The sequence below is a fragment of the Mus musculus genome, chromosome 14 (assembly GCF_000001635.26).
Source record: "Mus musculus strain C57BL/6J chromosome 14, GRCm38.p6 C57BL/6J".
NCBI classification, from domain to species: domain Eukaryota; kingdom Metazoa; phylum Chordata; class Mammalia; order Rodentia; family Muridae; genus Mus; species Mus musculus.
The window spans coordinates 32,405,678-32,421,347 of NC_000080.6; the positions used below are offsets into that span (position 1 = coordinate 32,405,678).

At 45.6% G+C, this 15,670-nt stretch overlaps 1 protein-coding gene across 1 annotated transcript in view; it reads right to left on the reverse strand.

Annotated features, from left to right (window-relative positions):
- Positions 1 to 2,525: 2,525 nt before the first annotated feature.
- Chat (choline acetyltransferase) overlaps positions 2,526 to 15,670 on the reverse strand; it is a 57,707-nt gene continuing 44,562 nt past the window's right edge. The window contains exons 12-16 of the mRNA NM_009891.2: positions 15,041 to 15,163; positions 13,307 to 13,448; positions 13,109 to 13,171; positions 6,131 to 6,268; positions 2,526 to 3,349 (exon numbers count right to left, since the gene is read on the reverse strand). Of these exons, the coding sequence (NP_034021.1) occupies positions 3,068 to 3,349; positions 6,131 to 6,268; positions 13,109 to 13,171; positions 13,307 to 13,448; positions 15,041 to 15,163 (748 nt within the window). The 3' untranslated portion in view covers positions 2,526 to 3,067. The remainder of the gene's footprint in view (positions 3,350 to 6,130; positions 6,269 to 13,108; positions 13,172 to 13,306; positions 13,449 to 15,040; positions 15,164 to 15,670) is intronic.

Below are 15,670 nucleotides of genomic sequence, written 5' to 3' on the forward strand. Positions count from 1 at the left end.
CTCACTGCTCACGGTGGGCATCCTTCTTTTTGTAATTTGAAATGTAAGCTCCTCTGCTCTCCTCTGCTCTCCTCTGCTCTCCCCTCCCCTCCTCTCCTCTCCTCTTCTTTCTTTCTTCCTCCTCCTTCACCATCTCCCCCGTCCCTTTTGAGATAAGCTCTCTTTACACAGCCTTGGCCATCCTGGAACTTGTTATGTAGAGCAGGGTGGCCTTGAATTCACAGAGATCTGCCTTCCTCTGCTTCCCAAGTGCTGGAATACCTTTAAAAAAATCTTCTGAATGCCTGTATATAGCTTACATTTTTTTTCTTTAAGAATATGTTTTCACAGTTGGAGGAGCCCTTTTGATTCACCTCAGCCGGCCAAATCACTTCTGAATTAGAAACAGAGCATATAGGCAGAACTCTGGGGCCCATGATACGAGGGACAGGATAGGATCAGAAATCCCTTTAAGAGATGGAAGGAACACACCATAGGAGAGGAAGAGAGAGAGAGTTGGTTTAGAAAGGTCTTTGCATCTGATGTGGAACCAACTCTTCCCAGGGAGAGCACTGTGCATATTCCTCATGTGTAAAGGGTTACTTGAGAGAGAAACTCAGAGAATATATAAATATATTTACATATGTATATATGTACATAAAGAATGGAATGGGATGAACTGACAAAGGGAATGATGGCCCTTGGCGTTTACCTCCAAGGAGACTGCTGCCACGGTATAATTTGGAAACGTCTGATTGCTTTTGTGCCATTCCAAGGGATTCTACTGGCCTAGTTCTCTGGATATCAACATCTACCAATGGGAATGGAGGCATAATTTTATATTGTCTCTGCTTGTTGTTCTCTGTGTTGTCTGCATTTCATATCTGGTTGTTTGGAGGCCGTCTGCCATGTGTATGCTACATAAGAACAAATCGTATCACTTTCATTCTCTCCTCTAAGTCTAAACTGTAAACTCTTTGAAATATGGCTTTCCTGCATCCTGACTTGCTAACCAGCATGCTGCAGTGCTTTGCTGGGAAAACTCTGGAGTTTCTATTTAGAAGACTCTCCACTCGGCACTACAGATTGCTCACTTATGGAGAGAATCTTGCAGCTTGGACCAATGTAACCTTGTGATGGTGAGCTTGCAACAAGAATGCTAGATCTTTACATTTTCCCCCTCCATTTTCAAACATGGTCATCTCACAACTTCTTGTCCCAAACCCCAGAAATAAGTCGTGTTGACCTCAATATTTCCATATTACAAGTAAGGATATCTAGAAAGGTTTTAAGACACACAAGTCTGGAGTGCCATTGGCCTTCTTAGCTAGGTTCTCCCCTTTATGCCGCCCACAGACATGTTTGGAAAGGCTTACAGGGAGGCTTACAGCCTCTTTGCTGCACTGAATCCCTGTCGTCAGTCAGTCACAAATGCCACATGAAACCCATGCCTCTCCTTACTCATGTGGCCCGCCACGCACACTCTCCTCAGTCATGTGGGCTGCCATGCACACTAGCAGAGTCTTGGCTTCCTCGCCTTTCTTTTATGGCGCAGCGACATTTATTTTAATTTTACCTTTAGATGCACAGTCTCCTCTAGGCTGCCCAGATTGACTTTGAACTCCTGGCTTTGTGTGATGTTCCAGCCACATCCTCAGACACCGAGGCAGAGTCTAGATACGGGCCAATGCACCATTAACTTGGATCACAGCATTTATATCATCGGTCAGTAGGAACAGTGACATTGTCTTTTTTGACATTACATTTTATTGAATACAGACTTACAGTCCTTAAATATCTTGAATAGAATGCTTTCAATATACTGTTCTTTGTTCATACATGTATTTCTTTAAAGCACAGAACTATAAATTAAAATGTACATATTGCCATAAATCTAGAACTATATTATAAAAATAGAACCCAGACATCAACTTCATAAATAATTTGGCAATTTAGCAGTATGACAAGGTGGCCATATTTACAATGAATGCATCACTGCTTCAAACAACTGTCTCATTTTCCATCTCTTAGGGACACGTGGGACAGACTCCTTTCCCAGGGTCCCCACAGAGCAGCCTGTGGCCATGGCTCAGTGTTGCCTTTGCATAAATATGAGTACACTCCTTTGTTCTTGGAGGGGGAAGGCCAGCTTCCAGTCCCTTCCTAAGGGAGGAGGTGTTCCCTCCAGCCAAGGGTCTACCACTTACGGGTCTTACACCCTCACAGTGCATGGTTTGATACAGCCAATAAATACAGTGAGTTTCTTTTCTGATAGAGAAGAGCAACCAAGGCTTGGTTCTCCCAGATCAGTGTAAATAGTTTAGGAGAAAACCACTCAAGCAATGCCTGTTGGACAGTGTCTTCCCAAAGGGGGTGCCACTGCTTGTCTGCCATGCAGCCCCTCACCAACAACCCAGCCTCAATCCTCACAGCCTTGCCAGAGACTTAGCTTCCTCCATTATTAAATGAAGATAATTGCTAGTCTTCCTTCCTTCTTTCTTTCCTTCCTTCCTTCCTTCCTTCCTTCCTTCCTTCCTTCCTTCCTTCCTTCCTTTCTTTCTTTCTTTCTTTCTTTCTTTCTTTCTTTCTTTCTTTCTTTCTGAATAGCTGGATGAGATAATCTGAACTCAAGGAAGACTGTGCTATGGAAGATAAAGGAAGAAATGTCTTTGTGGATGTGGGCCACTGTATTCTAAATGAACTTGGGCTGTCTTTGTGCATGTGAGTGTGTGGAGGGAGCTAGCCTCTGCCTTTATGACTTATTTGGGCCCATAGCATGTGATGAGATGACGATTCTTCCACTGGCAGAGCTACCATGTGCACCACTGGGTGTTGCTGGGAAAGAAGCAGAAAGGTTAAGTTTCTAAAGACCTCAGAGGGAGCTCCCAGCCCACCCAGGCTGCTTCCAAGCCAGGCTGGGTCTCATTTCCAGTTGTAAAGGCCACAGGCCACTTAGATAGATAATGAGGGGCTCTCTCTCTCTTAACATGCCAGCTTCATGTGAGCCCCCAAGGATAGGGGAGCAGCAACAAGCTGGGGTGGGGGATGGGAGCAGGGTTAGTAGGGGCTGACTCCTGTAGGACATTGGCTAGTGGGAGTAGTCAAGATTGCTTGGCTTGGTTGGGCCTCTAGCTCTTTCCTTTGCTGTTGGTGGCTTGCCTTCAGCAGGCTGCCTCGAACTACAGAGGTCTCTCATGTCAACAAGGCTCGCTCCCACCGCTTCTGCAAACTCCACAGATGAGGTCTCTTTGCAGCCGTGAAAGCTGGAGATGCAGAAGGTGATGGCCTCAGGCTGGGGGTTATAACAGGCTCCATACCCATTGGGTACCACAGGGCCATAACAGCAGAACATCTCCATGGTCGTGGGCACCTGGAGAAGAGCATAGGTCAGAAACAGCCTATTCTGTGGCATTCATCCAAGGAACCTGCTAGAACATGGTGGGTGAGTCTCTCTCTCTCCCTCTCCCTCTCCCTCTCCCTCTCCCTCTCCCTCTCCCTCTCCCTCTCCCTCTCCCTCTCCCTCTCCCTCTCCCTCTCCCTCTCCCTCTCCCTCTCCCTCTCCCTCTCCCTCTCCCTCTCCCTCTCCCTCTCCCTCTCCCTCTCCCTCTCCCTCTCCCTCTCTCTCCCCCCCACCTCTCTTTGGTTTTTCGAGACAGGGTTTCTCTGTGTAGCCCTGGCTGTCCTGAAACTCACTCTGTAGACCAGGCTGACCTCAAACTCAGAAATCCACCTGCCTCTGCCTCCCAAGTGCCGGGATTAAAGGCATGCGCCACCACTGCCCAGTGAGTTCCTGTATCTTAAGACGTCCATATTTGCTTCTTGACCAGATTGGATTGTGTTGGCATGCATGATTGGACATAGCTATAGTAATAAAGATGGGCCCATTCAGGTGCAAGGTATCTGGGGAGAGACCCCAACCCACTCCCCAGAGTGTACTTGGCCCTGCTTGTGGAGCTGGAAGCTTCCAAGGCGACTTGCTGCTCCGGCCTGAGTCAAGGCTTTCCTTCATCTAGGGGCCATTTGAGGCACTGTGGCAATCAGGCTAATTTACTAAATGGCACCCTGGTGGCACCCAACCATTAGATGGCTTCCCACAGGGAGTAATTTATGAACTGGAGGAAATCTGGCCGTCTTCTCTGTTGATTTCCCCCAGATCCTTAATTACTGTCAGTACTGCCTGGCTGGTCTGATTTCCTCCCCAAGGCCCGCCCACCCATGCACAATTACCCAGCACCCGGCACTTCCAATCCTGCTGTCACCTGGAATTGTGGTTAGTTGTCTAAGATGTTTTGAATTTAGAGGGCTAAGACTTTGTGATCCGGATCACAAACCAAAAAAGTGTGTCTCTGAAAGCATCCAAGCCATAAATGTCACTATACTGTGGGAAAGATACCACTAAACAACTCAGACCCCAAATTCATTTTATTAGATGATTTCAGGGATAAGTAGAAAGGATTGTTGAGCCAGTGTAGTGTGGGGCAGGGTCTGTTTTAATCCACAGGTTTCAGGTGCTGTGCTCTTAGGCCTTCTGAAATGGCACTGGCCATTTTAATGGGGCAGAACAAGCCATTAGTCTTGCTAATAGAGTCACTGCATTGTCAGATAAATTTGCCGTGCAATGGCTGGAGGCCATGAAGCCATTCCAGAGCACTCTACGCCCATGGATGGTTTCCCGAAGAATTTATGTTGTAGTATTCTGATCTCATTTATTCATGTCTGCAAGCCCACTGCTGTAATGACAAAATTAAATTACTGAGTGGGCTTTTATCCCAGACACAGCTTTGTCAGCCCCCTTCACCTCCGATGTCCAGCGGTTTGCAGGTATGGTACCTTTATGGAGGTTGATGTGGTCACATGTCTCCTCCCCTCCCCTGCAGTTTTCCACTTAAAAATGTCATCCTATCTGCGTGGCCGTGGTCCTTAATACAATGGTATGTGTACAACACCAGTTAGGAAATCTCAGGCTGATAATTGATTTTCTGCCATTGGTGCCCTGGCCATTCATTGCCATAATCCCCATGACCTAATTGAGGGATCCCCAAATCAGGCCTGCTAGGCTTCAGATCCCAGGGTCCTCTACAGTGGGATACCCCCTCACATGCAGTAGATGGCAAGGCAGTACTGCATGATAGTTAGAACCCCTAAATGGATGTGTTCCCAGCGGGTCTACCTTGGCTAAGGAAGCCTGTGGTCACTCCTGCTTAGGAGACAATCAATGTCCTGAACCTTTAGATCATTCTACTGAAGGGACAAACTCTTAAGAGGCAGAGCCTGGAGCTAGACAAGTGACTCTGTGGTTGAAAGCGCTTGCCTCTCATCCAGAGGATGCAAGTTCAATTCCCAGCACCTAGATTAGGCAGCCAGCTCACAACTGCCTGTAACTGTAGCTTCAGAGGATCCAACACTTTCTTGTGGCCTCTGAGGGTACCCACAGACACATGGCACACACTCACATAGGCACATAGACAAATACACACACACACACACACACACACAAAGATAAAATTTGTTAAAAGAAAAAAAAAAGGAGCTGGAGAGATGGCTCAGTGGTTAAGAGCACTGGCTGCTCTTCCAGAGGTCCTGAGTTCAAATCCCAGCAACCACATGGCAGCTCACAGTTGCATACAACTTCAGTTTCAGGGGAGTTGATTCCCTCACACAGACCTACATACATACAGGCAAAACACCAAGGCACATGAAATAAAAACAAATAAATTAGAAAGAAAAAAAAAAGCCAGGAGGTAGGCTTGAGAGTGGAGAGGATTTAATTGACTTCATTGTTGTATGGCACAGTGTGCTTGACAATAATAACTTAAATATTTCAAAGTAGTACAAAGGTTTTGAATGTTCTTTAAATGACTAAGCTGATAGATATGCCAATGAGGTTGATTGGTCTATTACCTGTTACATGCAAATACCTCAGCACATATTGTATCCTGTAAGTATGTATAATTATTTTGCATAAATAATACATATTAAATACATGCAAATATGTGCATACATGTGCAGTGTGTGTGTGTGTGTGTGTGTGTGTGTGTGTGTGTATGTGTGTGTGTGTTAAAAAAGAAGTAGAGACAAAGCCTAGTTCCAAGTCACTAATGTTTTTACTACAGGGCCTCCTGGGCCCTGTCCACACATGCAGAGGCTGTACCTGGCTGGTGGAGAGAATAAACCGGTTGCTCATCAGGTATGTTTCATCCATGAACATCTCAGGTGGCTCTTTGCACAGGTCTCGGGCCAGCTCCCTCAGTGCCAGAAGATGGTTGTCAATGGCCATGCCGGTTATGGCCTGGGAGGCAGGAACATAGAAGGCAATGAGATGCATTCCTCAGTACCTCGCCTCCCCTTCTTAACTCCTCCTCAAGACCAGTGTGACTCCAGTCACTCCTTGCTTAAACTGCTCTTGATAGGCAATCTGTGTGCGCATCTGCTCAGGTGCTCCTGGACTCTAGCATACTGCTACACACACAGAGTGTTTCCAGAGAAGGCTGGGATCTACCTTAAGAGCATGTGGATTAAAGGTTAGCAAGCCCAGCATCAACTGCACAGCTGCACCTGCAGGCTACTCCAATGGAAGAGCGGCTGAGCCTGCCTTGCCTGGCACCAGACTGCTCTGCCCAAAGGAGGCGTGTGGGGGAGAAAGCTGGCTCATGTGTTGAGGCCAGGCATGGAGGAGGGGTGTCAAAACTGTCAAGACTAGAATCACAGAACAACTAATTTTTTAACCTTCCAGCACAAAGCAGGGACAGGGTTCGTCACCCAGTCGGGGCAATGTGTGGACTCACTTAAATTTGATTTGTAATCTTGGTAATTGAGTCAGGGCTGAGACAGCCAAACAGAAGCTCTGCTGACGATTTAAAGAAAGATGAAGGTGCTTGTTGAATGACATGGAGTTTCAGTTTTGGTTCTCTCTCTCTCTCTCTCTCTCTCTCTCTCTCTCTCTCTCTCTCATCATGGAGATAGTTAAACTTCTTATGGATGAGGCAGAAGAGAGAAAACTCTAGGATGTTAAGTGGAAAGGACTCTGGGACTAGAGTAGGGTCAGGGCATTGTTCTAAGCCTCTCCCCCTAGAGGCTGGGTGGATAGGGTCTACACTCTTTTGTTTGGTTCTTCTTTGTACCTGTTTATATGGAACAATTGGGGAAGCTGGAGACTGGGACCGGGGTGAGGAAGTCTAGCGGGGGCTGAGGTGTCGGGGACTGGGAGGATAGGGGTGGGGGGGCACCTCTCCTAGCCTGCAGTATAAACTTTGTTACCGTGAGAGTAATTAAGACTTTCGGGGTGTGTTATGTATGGTGGCCATTTAGTTATTACAGCCCCTCCTAGGAGGAAATCCCCCTTTCCCAGTGGACTTGGCTTGAGTTTACAGGGCACGTATTATCTGCTGACAGTCATTCTTCTTCAGCTGAGAGCAAATGCATAAAGATGATGCAGACGCTTCTCCCGAAGGCATCTAATTATAGTCAGAGAAAGACAAGTTATACAACTTGAGCTAACTCTATTCTTAATTAATTTATGTAAGGTGGTGCTAGAGATGCAAGAGAGGGTCCCACACATGCTAAATGCATGCTCTACCATAGTTTACCTTTTATTTGTCCTGCTGGGACAGAGAAGAGGTACTAGGAGCCCTCTCCAGAAGCGGACATGCTTCTTTTCTCTGGTGACCTCTATTTATCCTTTCCTTTGTGAAGGTTCACAGAGGAAGATGCTCTGTAAGCAACCTGCCCCCCTGCTCTTAACAATCCAATATATGCAGAGGAATCAAATGTACAGAGTACAAGGACTCTGGCCTTAGTCCCCATCTAGGACCTGGAGGAGCTACTGTATACCTGATGCTGCTACCCAGTGGACGGCAGATGGGCAGAGGCCTATGTTCATGGTGTAGTAGGGCAGGTAGTTTCACCATGTGAACTGCTTGTAACTATAATAAAGGCTGGGAGTGTTGAGAGCAGCCCAGACAAGCATGCCTTCCCACTGGGGGTTCCTCTCCTTACTATCTCTATCAAATACATTCTCGCACCTTGGAAGGTTGTCTTGTTCCCTGTCTCTTTCCCCTGGTCTCATGGCTAACTGGGTTCTGGTCTCACCTACCAGCTGTCTTCCTCTCTATTCTCTCTACTGCCGATTCCTGACTCAGTTGCTTTTGTCCAGTAAACATGAATAACAGAAAAGATCCCATGTGATGTTTCAGAGGATGTTTCTCCAAAAAAAGTTCATCACTTTAAATTTGTTAGTACAAAGTTAGACAAAGTTCAGTGTCAAGTATTCCCATGTTTATAGTTTAAAACCCAAAGAAGCCAATGGCTTGTGTCATCTTGAGAGCACCATCTCCCACTATACAGGGCAAGGCCCTCTAGCTACTCCCTTGACATTAGGTTCATTGCTCTGAATTTATGCTTAAGAGTGCTGTGACTGCATTTTCCAGACTTACTTACAAACTTCCTGTTATAAGAAATAAAGCGTTCTCTTCTGCTTCCTCTGCCTTTAACCTTCCCAGGAGAGTCATATTTCAACTCCTTGTTGCTTGAGCAACAGATAGTGCTTATAGAATGTCATCTTGTAGATACCCACAGCTGGGTCTTCTAGCATATTATGATTAGATTTCTCTACCTCCCTTCATCCCTCCATTCCTCTATCTATCCTTTCTCTCTTTTCTACTGAGGATCCTATCACATGCTAGGCAAGTGATACCAACTTAGCTATGTTCCCAGACATAGATTTCTTTTCTCATTAAACTTTTTGTTCTTCCTTGAATTGACAATCACTAAGTTGTGTTTGTCTATATATCTACTTCTAACTAGTTCTTAAATGCAGGCCTCATTTCTGATTCCTCTCACTCATTCCTCCTTTATGTACTAATTGCTCTCTAGATCTACTAAATAGCTGTCGTCTTACAGTTCCATTCAGTGTTGTCCTGGGGAGTCTTTCTACTTCATTTTTGTGTGTGCTGAATCTTTCACGTTATTTATTTATTTATTTATTTATTTATTTATTCAATCTTTCATTTTCACACTTTGGTGACATGCAGCCTTTAGCGGTTTTATAAGAAAGACTATTTAGTAAATAAAAAGTGTAAATCTCTTCTGTTTAAAATATCTTTACTCTGTCTTTAAATCTGATGATAGTTTAGCTAGGTATGGAAGATGTGTTGGAGATCATTTTCTCTTAGAATCTGAAGGCACTGCTCACTATCATCTACCTTCTGATGATGCTATTGAGAAACCAATTATGTCTTTATTTATGATCTTTGTCTTTCCTTTTCCTCGGAGAAACTTAGGATTTCTCTTTGTTTATAGGGCCATAAATTTCCTTCACATAAATATTTCCTATTATGTAAGATGGTGAATTCCCTCAATATAGAAGCATTTTCTGTGGTTCTGAAGTTTGTTTTGTTCTGTGCTGGGGATAGTACCCTGGGATCTATGCCTGTTAGGCAAGCTCTCTATCATTGAACTATCCACAGCTTTTGGTATTTTTCTTGAATTATTTTTGTTGTCTACTCTCCAATTTTTCTTTCTAAGCAACTATTATTTGGGATACTGCTCACCTGAACTAAGCCACCTTACCTTTCTTATATTTCACCTCTGTTTTGTTAGTGTTTAAAGTAGGTTACCTCATATTATCTCCCAATACTTCCATTGACATTTTCTGCTACACTGTACCCTAGAGCTATCTTTATTTCTTGATAATATTTTAGAGTTTCCTGTTCTTATTTATAGAATAAAAATTTTGTAAATTTGTGGGGTGGTGGATCATACCAGGAAACTTGGTAGGGTTGAGTGGGTTCAGAGACCCTAGCACCCAGGCACCCACATGAGATGGTAGTCATCTCTCTGCTCCTTACTAGATTCCTGGCCCAGAACACATGATATTCCTTCTTGAAAAAGGTATTTCATCTCTGGTCTACCCAGAGGAGGTGGTATGCACCCATTTTTGATGATGAACAGTCAGTAAATGGTATGGATAAGCATGGATTGTCTTTTTTATCAAGGCAGAACTACACTCTGTAAGTCTCCTGAAGAAAGCTCCATGCTCCCAGACAATTGCAACTAAGCTAAAGACAATCTCTAATGAGCTAAGCTGGAGTTCCCCATCCCCCTAGCCCTGGGCTTCTCAGTCCACAGACCCAACTCTGTTCCCAACTCCCCACAGCCCAGTGGAGTCTGGATGTCCAGGGGTTTGGAACCCCTGGCTCTAGGCTTCTCATCACAGATCCATGGACCACCAACCCTCCATTCCCGACTCTTCTGTGTGGTTTCAAGCAGTGACTGGATGCTTACCCAGGAGTCAGGGAACTCCAGCTTCATTCTCCCTCATCTTAGGCTGTGTTTTCCCACCCCTGAGAGTTGTATTGGTGCTTCCCTCAAGCCCAACACCCGACAGCGAGTGTAGGGTAAATGCAGTCTACTGTGTCTTCCCAGCTGCATTTCCACACCTCAGCAGTGAGGCAAACTCAGAACCACAAAAGAATCATATCTCAAAAGTTACTAGTCGATGACATTTACTAAGAGGCTAAGCTTTTAATAAGTGATCAAGTCATTGAATGTGAAGGCCCCTATAAGAGAGACCACATGGCTTCCAGCCTTCCTGCCTTCTACCTTGGCCACATGAGCATCACACATCCTCCTGGAGGATGCAGCAGCCCCACACTGGAGTAACAGACAACCCAGTTCTTCTGCTCCCCAGTCTTTTCAAGCTGCACCCACCGAGCTGCTTTTCCTATCAGACACATCATATTCACAAGACTCTTGCCTTTATAACCTGCTGCTCTCTCCTTGGTTTTCCTCCCCTTTCTTAATCCTTCACACCTCAAGTTAAAGACTATTTCCTCTGGGAAGGCTTCTCAGCTTTTCAAAGCAGAGGAAGAAACTTGCCCTGCCATGTTCTCTGTAACTTCCTAGGACTCTTCTCCATGTGGGTCTGACATAACTTTGAAGCAACTCTATTCTGAATCCTTGTTAAATACCTACTGATAGTGCATAGGGATGCTGTACTGGTTAGTTTTGTGTCAACTTGACACAGCTGGAGTTATCACAGAGAAAGGAACTTCAGTTGAGGAAATGCCTCCATGAGATCCATCTGTAAGGCATTTTCTCAATTAGTGATCAAGGGGGAAAGGCCCCTTGTGGGTGGGACCATCTCTGGGCTGGTAGTCTTGGGTTCTATAAGAGAGCAGGCTGAGCAAGCCAGAGGAGGCAAGCCAGTAAAGAACATCCCTCCATGGCCTCTGCATCAGCTCCTGCTTCCTGACCTGCTTGAGTTCCAGTCCTGACTTCCTTGGTGATGAACAGCAGTATGGAAGTGTAAGCCGAATAAACCCTTTCCTCCCCAACTTGCTTCTTGGTCATGATGTTTGTGCAGGAATAGAAACCCTGACTAAGACAGATGCCAAATTTTGTTTCCTGTGTATAGATAGCACTTAGCCTAGCATGAAGCAGGGGGGAAATTAATTGACTACAGAGCAGGCACTTACTGTAGTTTGGATTTGAAATGTCTCCAAGACTCATGCATTAAAGGCTTGATGCCATTGAGAAGTTGTGGAAATTTTAAGAGAGCCCAGTGGAAGGTCTTCCTATCATGATAGGTGTGCCCTTGAGGTGGATCGTGGCATCCCAGACCCTAGTCCTCTTCTTTCCTTTTTTTCTTTGTAATGCAAGGGAATGGTTTTGTTTCATCATGTGCTCCCTTCCACAGTGTGCCTTTCCACTAGCCTGGAAGCCCTGGAAGCCACCAACCATGGACTGAAGACTCTGAAACTGTGAGCCAAAATAGGCTGTTTCCTTCTCTGTGCTGATTGGCTGATTGTACCTATTATTCCCTTCTCTGTGCTGATTGGCTGATTGTCTCCATTATTTCCTACTCTGTGCTGATTGGCTGATTGTACCTATTATTCCCTTCTCTGTGCTGATTGGCTGATTGTCTCCATTATTTCCTTCTCTGTGCTGATTGGCTGGTTGTCTCCATTATTTCCTTCTCTGTGCTGATTGGTTAATTGTCTCTGTTATTCACTTCCCTGTGCTGATCGCTTGATTCATCTTCCCTTGTTTGCTAGCGTGGTAGCAAAGCTGACTAAGAGCTTTTTGAGATGAAGTCTCACTCAGATCCCACACTCACCTTGAACTTGTGATCCTCCTGCCATGTGCTCCTGAGTACTTGGAGTACGGGCCTGAGCTATCATGCCTGGTTAATACAGTGTTTAAACAGAGCAAACATAGCTATTGAGATGAATCAGGGACTGAGTTAGAGGAAAGTCTACACTGACGAATTCTAAAGCCCAGAAATATGTTGGAATTGCTCTCAAGTATATACAAAATAATCTGCTCAATCCTTCTCATCGATTTTTGTCATCCTTCTGCTTGTTTTTGAGTGATCTGTAATTAACACATTGATCACTACCTCAAGCTCCCTCTTGTTTGCATGCAAATAATAGCTTTGCAAAATTAAAAAATAAATTATTCCCTCAAACTAGAGAAATAGTCCTCATACAATTTTGATTTCACTATTAATTTTCAGCAAAGACCTTCAGTCTACAGGCAGCATAAATGAACATATAGAAAACAGGAGGGAAAATCAGCCCCAGGTGATAATAAATTCTGAGTCCCTTCCAGTGTGCCAGGGAACAAGCCACCAATATTCATCAGGCTGCCCCACCCCCAACCTGATGGTCCCTATAAATATTGTAAAGTACCATATACATTGTGAGCTATTACTATCGTTATGGTATGTCAACAGGTTTCAAGTACCACTTACTGTCCTGTAGTGGAACCTGGGGAAGGCAGGGAGGGTGTGTTACCTATGATGAAAAGACCCTGCCCAGTGGAACCTGCCTTTCATCAATCCCAGCCACTTGAGAGACCGAGGTAAGAGAATCACATATTAAAGAGCAGGGCCACATAGTGAATTCAAGGCCATCCTGGGCAACTTGATGAGACTCTGTTTCAAAATAAAAAAGTTAAAAAAAAAGGACTCCCCAAATAGCTTAGTGCTACAGCACTTGCCTAGCATGTGCAAAAGCCTGGATTAATCCCAGTGCCGTAAAAATAAATAAAATAAAAATGAATAAAAACGGGACGTGGTAGCCTTGCCGAGTCACTGAGCAGTTGGCGCTGCTGAGGAACGGCCACTCACCATGACTGTGTACTCAGTTTGGGCCTGGATGGCCCTCTGCAGCAGCTGCAGTTTCTCAGAAGCCTGTGAACAAAGAAGAGGTTCAGCCGTGGATGGCAGATGCAGCCAGGGAGTCCGTGTGTGTGGAACAAAGTGCACCGTGGCCCATGGTGGCCTCCCTGGCCTCCCTGTGGCCCCTTAAGGCAGAGCGGGGCTTACCAGCACGGCAGCCTTGTGGTCAGTCATGGCTTGCACAAAAGCCAGAGCCTCAGGAGTGGCCGATCTGATGTTGTCCACCCGACCTTCCTGGAAGCGGCGGATGGATGCACTCTCATAGGTGGGCACCAGCCTCTGGTAAAGCCTGAACAAGATAAAAGATGGATGGCAAACAGTAATTTGTTCTCAGGGAGTCATAAATCCTGAAAGAGAAATAGCTCCAGCAGGCTTTATTTTCATAGCTCTGACATGACGTGGCACGGTATTTCATTTTAATGTTAATAGAATTCTAGAGGAGAATTCCAGAGATGAATGCTGGGAAGTCTTTGATGTGAAGAACCATGTACACTTCTATACACTGGGGACACTGCGTTGACATAAAATGAAGAGGTGACTGGTTTTTAAACAAAACAAAACAAAACACCACCGCCAATCTGTAGGGAAACCTGGAATTTTCTGTGAGACCTAATGAGTGTTGATTAATATCTCAGGGTCAGATGAGTGCAGTTTTTCACCCACACCTTTCACAGAAGCCTGCTTGACTTTAAATGGTTCAGCCATGACCTCTAGTCAAAGTCAGTAAGTATGGTGAGTGTGGTCAGATGCCCAGGCTCACCAGGGCATCGAGGTGTATCTCATGGGAAAAACTGTGTCTGGAATCCTCACACATTGTTTTAGCTTCCTGACCACTCTAGCAGAGCTCATGACGGTGTCTAGAAAGCCTATCTCCCTCTGCATGGGAACCAGGTAAACAGCCCTGGGTTTGCATCCCTGACTGGCAGAATCCCTAATCCCCATCACCCAGTAACATCCATGGGGTTGACTATGAGGAAGAAGAAAGACCACAGAACTGAGACTAATGGGAACCCAGAGTCATAGAGCAAGGTGTGGCCCCACATCTGTCTCTATAGGAGGTATACTTTTGCCAGTCAGTTTAATATCATAGGGTGACAACAGAGCCTAAGATGGTTGCTTCTGGTAAGAGAATATCTCCAGACAGACCTCTGAGAGGTGGCCCTTCAGTTAGAGGTGACAGGTGAGAAGCAGCAAAGTGGCAGAGGCTGATTTGCATATGCCCAAGGCCACTCTTCATGAAGACAGGACCATAGAGAGGAGACAAGCAGGAACGGCCATCTCTGGGGCCTATGCCACAACTGGCCAAGTAGAGGTTGCTCTTAGCTTCTGAGGGGCTGATGGTAGTAGTCGGGAGGGCAGGCGGCAAATTTGAGAGAAAATTGGAGAACTGATATGGGAGTATATGGATAAATAAAGAAAAGATCAAGAGGGACCCTCTGGTCTTTGAACAGGCTAACCTGGGGGGAGGGGACCATTGTTTCCATGTCTTGAACAAGGCTAGGAAGACCAGGAAGGTGTGGGTCACACCACAGGGATTCTGATGAGTGGAGGAAATCAGGTAAAGAGCAGTCCCTACAAGTTCATGGCCTTCCTAACCCAACCGACTCTCCTTAGCTCTGCAAGACAGACCCTGTGAGTTCCAGATATCAGGACCATTGCTCAGGCAGTCCCTCATTTGTGACACCTTTCTTTTGCTTCTGGACTTTGATTCCGATTTGAAACCTAGCTCGGATGGTAACATCTCCTTGCAGCTGGCTTTGGTCATCCTCCAGTCCTTTGCCCCCACCCTGAAAGCCACACCTCCCTCCAGGATACTTCTAGACTCCAAAGCATCTCATCTAATAGTCCACCTGTGCCCAGGCTTATCTTGCCTTTGCTCACCTGTAGTAAGCCAGCTGGAGGGCCACCTGGATGAAGCCATCAGGACTGCATTTCTGCTTCTTAATAAATGTTTTCCCATAGTTGTCAAACTTATAAACAATGAAATCCAGATTCTTTACGATTCTGTGGAAGAGAAAGAAGATACTCTGCATGCAAGATAAGACCCCTATATACACAGAACCCAGCCATGTTTTCTGATCCTGGTCTGTGCCCTAGGTCCAGAAGGTGAGTGCATAGCCCTTATCATCCAGAAATACCCTAGGGTGTCAGAGATGTACCCTCACCTATGCAAGTGGCAGAAGGCACATAGGAACTGGGGCTCATCTAGGAAGGTGAGCTCATCTGCTTCTAGGGAGAGGTGGGCCTGAGTGCAGCAGTGAAGTGGGAGGAGCATGCAAATGATACATTTATATGGGCAGAGTAAGTCTCGTTCACACACAGACTCCTACATGCTAGCTGTCTATAAAGCAGGCATGGAAAAGACCATTTATATGACCTGTGTAGGGACTGTGTGTGGTCCAGTGTCCCTGTGGATGCCCAACTGTCCTAACAGCTAATTTCTCAGCCAGCTGTCATCCAGTCTCTCCTTGCTGTGCTCTGGGGCAGAAAGACTTGGGATCTGACAGACTG